The sequence below is a fragment of the Clinocottus analis genome, unplaced genomic scaffold (assembly GCF_023055335.1).
Source record: "Clinocottus analis isolate CAN_PGR_092001 unplaced genomic scaffold, fCliAna1.0.p SCAF_10, whole genome shotgun sequence".
Lineage (NCBI taxonomy): Eukaryota > Metazoa > Chordata > Actinopteri > Perciformes > Cottidae > Clinocottus > Clinocottus analis.
In genome coordinates, this window is record NW_027175821.1 from 2,767,869 (window position 1) to 2,773,520 (window position 5,652).

At 44.7% G+C, this 5,652-nt stretch overlaps 1 protein-coding gene across 1 annotated transcript in view; it reads right to left on the reverse strand.

The window, feature by feature from the left end:
- Positions 1-5,652, reverse strand: part of LOC137794040 (serine/threonine-protein kinase BRSK2-like) — a 45,816-nt gene that overhangs the window by 24,897 nt on the left and 15,267 nt on the right. The window contains exons 4-11 of the mRNA XM_068590596.1: positions 5,497-5,530; positions 4,885-4,953; positions 3,398-3,544; positions 3,214-3,245; positions 2,261-2,425; positions 1,979-2,076; positions 1,600-1,753; positions 188-247 (exon numbers count right to left, since the gene is read on the reverse strand). Of these exons, the coding sequence (XP_068446697.1) occupies positions 188-247; positions 1,600-1,753; positions 1,979-2,076; positions 2,261-2,425; positions 3,214-3,245; positions 3,398-3,544; positions 4,885-4,953; positions 5,497-5,530 (759 nt within the window). The remainder of the gene's footprint in view (positions 1-187; positions 248-1,599; positions 1,754-1,978; positions 2,077-2,260; positions 2,426-3,213; positions 3,246-3,397; positions 3,545-4,884; positions 4,954-5,496; positions 5,531-5,652) is intronic.

A 5,652-nucleotide genomic window follows, 5' to 3' on the forward strand; every position in this document is an offset into this window, starting at 1 on the left:
TGTTATAAACATGTGAAATGGACTCATATGCTCTTGAAAGGCTAAGGACTTGGAGAGTGAGGAAGACCTCCTGATGAAGAGTTCTGCCCTGTGGCTCATAACATGAATAACATGTAAAAGTTAGACAAACACTAAACTAACAACATGGATCTGACACGACAAACACAAACAGGAAACGGACCAATACCTTTCTTCCTTGCTGCAGTTAGCGTTTGTGATATCCAAGCTTTTACTGAACACAGATTTGCTACAATACAAAAAAAAGAGGGAGGGGGGCGTGGGGGGGGAACCAAGAGACAGACAGAAAAAGTCGTCACATCAGGGAATCCTACATGTAGAGCATGCATCAGGAAACAAACACAAACGTGCCACAACTTTGAGCTCCAGAAGACGAAGAAGATACAAATCAACGTTCATGCACAAAACCCAAAGGCCGGGAGAGGGGTGGAGGGAGGGAGGGGTGGTGGGGGGGGGGGGGGGGGGGGGCAGGGGTCGGCGGGTCACCTGAATCCTAAACATAAGCCTTTAGACCAAACCCTCTAAACCTAACCCTCTAATCCAAATCAAACCACAACCCTCTAACCCAAACCACCAAACCCTAACTTAAACCCTCTAAACCTAACCCTCTAATCCAAACCCAAACCATCCAACTCAAACCCTTTAAACCAATCCCTCTAACTCAAACCCTTTAAACCAATCCCTCTAACTCAAACCCTTTAAACCAATCCCTCTAACTCAAACCCTTTAAACCAATCCCTCTAACTCAAACCCTTTAAAACAAACCTCTAACTCAAACCCTTTAAAACAAACCTCTAACTCAAACCCTTTAAAACAAACCTCTAACTCAAACCATTTAAACCAATCCCTCTAACTCAAACCCTTGAACCTAATCATTTGTTTCTCCTGCACCTGACTCAAACCCTAACCCACTCCTTCCTGCCGCCGCTGGTTATTGTGTGGTTCGATTAGGCTCCTTCTTTTAGTTTGTCGTGGACTTAAAAGCACACGTGAGACTTTTGCAATTAAATATCAATAAAGACTTATATTTTGCTAACATACATCTTTTGATCTGTTTAAAACGTACAATATAAAACTGGACTCGGCCACTGGGACGCGTCCTCAAAGCATCAAATAAAGTAAATAACGTCTGGACTACAAAAACGATTGCGTGACTTCAAGAAAATAACCTGCTCAACTTTCTGCACACACACACACACACACACACGCACACACACACACACACGCACACACACACACACACACGCACACACACACACACACACACACGCCTTTCTTAGGGTGGAGGCAGTTTGTGCTGCACGCATCCCGTATTTAACTGCAGCAGGAGGAAGGATTTACAGCCGACTAGACTAGAGGTCGGCTAGAGGTCAGATAGAGGTCGGCCAGACGGAGGACGTGAAATCAACTTTAATGTTTTAATCTGCCCCTCCTCCATTTATTTCACTGAGATTAAATATGTCATTAAAAAGCAGCCACCAGCAAGACCTCCATGTGTGTGTGTGTGTGTGTGTGTGTGTGTGTGTGTGTTTGCATGCCGAACGACACACATGCTTCTCTCTCTCTTTCTCTCTCGCTCACCTCTGGCCGTGCGTTGCCATGTCGATGGCCCGTCTCACCGGCACCGGGGACCCGCCCTCCGTGACGCACAGCACCTCCATGGACTTCCTCTCCGGCCGCCGCTTGCCGTGGCGGCTCAGCATGGGCGAGTCCACGCGCTTCCTGGGCGGGTCGGCTGAGGGGTCAAAGGTCAACGGTGAAGAAACCACGCGCTTGCTCTTTGATGTTCTGTTTTTCTTAACAATATGGAATGCAATATTGCAGAATATGATGTTTATGTGACTTTGGCTTATTGCATTTTGTTGGGAGAAAGTCCCCCTTTGTCAAAAAAGCAAGGTTAGTTTGAGCTAAAGGCTAAGTTGCTGGGCTAACGCGCTAAATCAAAGGACGCCCGTCTTACCAATCTCGCTGCGAGGCGGCAGGTTCTGGTCCTCGTGGCTCGGGTACCTCTCCTTGCGGTCCAGCAGCAGGAAGTAGATCATCTTCTCCTGGTTTTCTCTGGAGGGAGGGGACGCGCTGGTTAAGACGCTCCATCCAACAGCGGACACGTTTAACGTTACATTTTTTTAAGTTACAGCTATTTCATGGTGTAATTGTTTTTCACAAATACACAAGATGTTTTATAATGATTTTTCTGCTCCTCCTCCTCCTTCATCTCCTCCTCCTCCTCCTCCTCACTCACTCGTCAGACAGCAGGTCTTTGCTCAGCTTGTCCTTGTCCCTGAAGCAGCCCAGGGAGTGCATGCTCTCCAGGACGTCGGGGTCGATCTCCTCGGCGGCAGCCAGACTCCTGATGGCCACCTTCCTGGGGACCGGCTGCTCGGGCTCCGGCTCGTTCTTTCCAGCTCTGCAACGCAAACGCACAACAAGCTGGACTTAAGTCACGGCAGCTCATGAAAAAAAAATAATAATAATAATCTAGTCAGATGGATTATGCATTCGTTGAACTTTCCTTCAAGTTCCTCGAAACTTTATTCGAGGGACTTGATTATTTAGATCAAAAGATCCAGAAGACAACGTCTGGTTCTTTAAGGTAAAGTCTATGCTTCATGTGTTGAAGCTGCATTCTCTCTCCTGACCACCAGGGGGCGACTCCTCTGGTTGTATAGAAGTCTATGCGTCATGTGTTAAAGCTGCATTCTCTCTCCTGACCACCAGGGGGCGACTCCTCTGGTTGTATAGAAGTCTATGCTTCATGTGTTAAAGCTGCATTCTCTCTCCTGACCACCATGGGGCGACTTCTCTGGTTGTATAGAAGTTTATATAAGTGACTCTACTTCTCTCTTTATGTATTCCCTCAGTAAACATTGTAAACATGAGTTTATGTCTCAATCTCTAGTTTTAAGTTTGAACTAAATATTTCCTTTTTGTGATGTTTCATAAAGAGATGAAATGAGATATAATCTGGTTCAAAAATCAATCCCAGAACCAGCGCCTCCATTAGAGGTCAGAGGTCCATTAATGGCTGCAGCTGATGGAGCCTCTTCCACCAGAGACCTGATGAGAGCTTTATTATTCTGCATTAGCAGCCTGTTGTGAACATGAACACGCGCACACACACACACACACACACACACACACACACACACACACACACACACACACACACACACACGCACACACAGATGTACTTACAGATACCACGTGTGCTTCTGGATCTGCTCCAGCTGCAGCACCAATCAGAGGAAAGAGACGTTAGACTGCTTTCCAAGTGGAACACCCCACGGAGAGGCATGTGTTGTACACAACGTGACAGAACAGCGCCGCTGCTGGTCTGCTGCGGTGGTGCAGCGAACTGGTGAAAAGGGGAGGAGCCTACCGTGAGCCTCTTGCCGGCGTCCACCTGGATCATCCCCTTCAGGAGGCTCTGGCAGTCCGGAGGGATGAAGTGAGGCATGTGGAACACGCCCAGCTTCACCTTCTCCAGGAGGTTCCTCAGGTTGTCATCGTCGAAGGGGAGGGCGCCCTGGAGGAGACGAGGAGTCAGGAGAAAAGGAGACGAGGAGACAGGAGTCAGGAGACAACGACATGAGGAGTCAGGAGAAGAGTAGATGAGGAGACAGGACAAGAGAAGACAAGGAGATGAGGAGTCAGGAGATGAGTAGACAGGTGTCAGGAGACGAGGACACGAGGAGTCAGAAGACAAGAAGTGAGGAGATGAGGAGACAGGAGATGAGAAGAAGAGGAGACAAGGAGACAGGAGATGTTTGTAACTTTCATGTGTTGCACAATGATCTTCATTCCTCACCTCCCTTTAGTGCGTCTATAATATAATATACTATTGTGTTGTATGTACATGAAGTATAATTATTATTATTATTGTAAAACTCAGACAAAACTAAAGGTATTTTACTGTAAATCAATGATGTAATCTGTAGTTTGAATCGTTTCCTCCCAATAGCGTCACATCGTCAGCGTCGTGGTTGATTTGTGGACTTTTTGAAAATCAAGTTTAAAGACACATTTTTATTCTGATTATTTTTGGTCTCATGTTTGTGCGTCTCATGTGTGTGTCTGTGTCCTTCAGCTCTGCAGTGCCTGATGCTTGTCCTCCTCGTGGCCAGATGGCCTCCATGTTGGTTAAGTGGAGGAAATTCGTCTTCTCGTGACTGTGTGTGTTTTCCGCTCCGTCTCCATCAAGACAACGACACACATGTGTGTCCTTACCGCACAAACAAACACACTAATGGAGTTCCCCCACTCACTTGTCACTTTCACATTACGAATCTGCTGCCGCGAGGCGTGAGCGCTGCAGCGGAGCGGCGCCGGCATTAGGCATGCTAACATGCTCACAAGCTAACAGGCTAACATGCTCACATCGAAACATGCTAACATGCTCATGTTGTTTTGGGATTTTTAGTCAGAGGAACAGAAAGTGTACGAGTTCCCGGTTGGAAGCTCAAACCCTGACCTCAAAATTCAAGATGGCTGCTTTACAACAATAAAACAGCTGCAGCAATGTGTCCGTGTACTTTTTAATATTTGTTTCTATTCTGTTTTTCATGTTGTCATTTGTTTTTATTGGATGGTTTTCTACTCACTTTTAGTTTTTGTTGTATTTTTCTCACTCAGTTTTCTATAGTTATTATATATGTATATATATATATATATATATATATATATATATATATATATATATATATATATATATATATATATATATATATATATATATATAATTATAATTATAAAATACATAGTTCCAGCACCCTGACTGAACCCTGAGGACACGATGATGATGTAAGAACTTTTAGCTTTGTGATATGACAACAACAACATCAACAACGAGGTCATTTGTTTACTCACCACTAGAAGAGCAAACAGGATGACTCCACAACTCCACGCGTCTGCTTTCCTCCCGTCATACTTCTCTCCCTGAGAGAGAGAGAGAGAGAGAGAGAGAGAGAGAGAGAGAGAGAGAGAGAGAGAGAGAGAGAGAGAGAGAGAGAGAGCGAGAGAGAGAGAGAGAGAGAGAGAGAGAGAGATGTGAGTCTCATCATGAACTCCTCACCGTCTCTGTCCTCCATGAGTCACCTCATGTGTTTCCTCTAAAAGACTGAAACTGTAGGCTCATATATATATTTATATATATATATATATATATATATATATATATATATATATATATATATAAATAATAAAATATATGTTTATAGCACAGTTAAATAATCAAACACAGATTCAGAGTCGACCAACAATAAAGAAAAGAAAGAGAAAAAAAGGCCTTTCAAAATAAAAGCAAATGAACGCTCTTAAAAAAGATGAATGTTAAAGGGACAAAGGAAGGTCTGGAGCTCGGTCCTCAGGAGAAACAGGAAGTACGTGAACAAAGAGATGCTCTCAAACAGCTGATGTGTTAAAGTGTGTTTCCACCCACTGGGGTGATGAAGATGAAGACGATGATGTAACAGCACTCACCCTGATGACCTCTGGGCAGGCGTAGTGAGGAGAGCTGAAAGGAACAGAGCACACGTTACACAAGCAGACATCATCATCATCATCATCTTCATCATCATCTTAGAACTGGTGTCTCTAGTGAACTGGTGTCTCTAGTGAACTGGTGTCTCTAGTGAA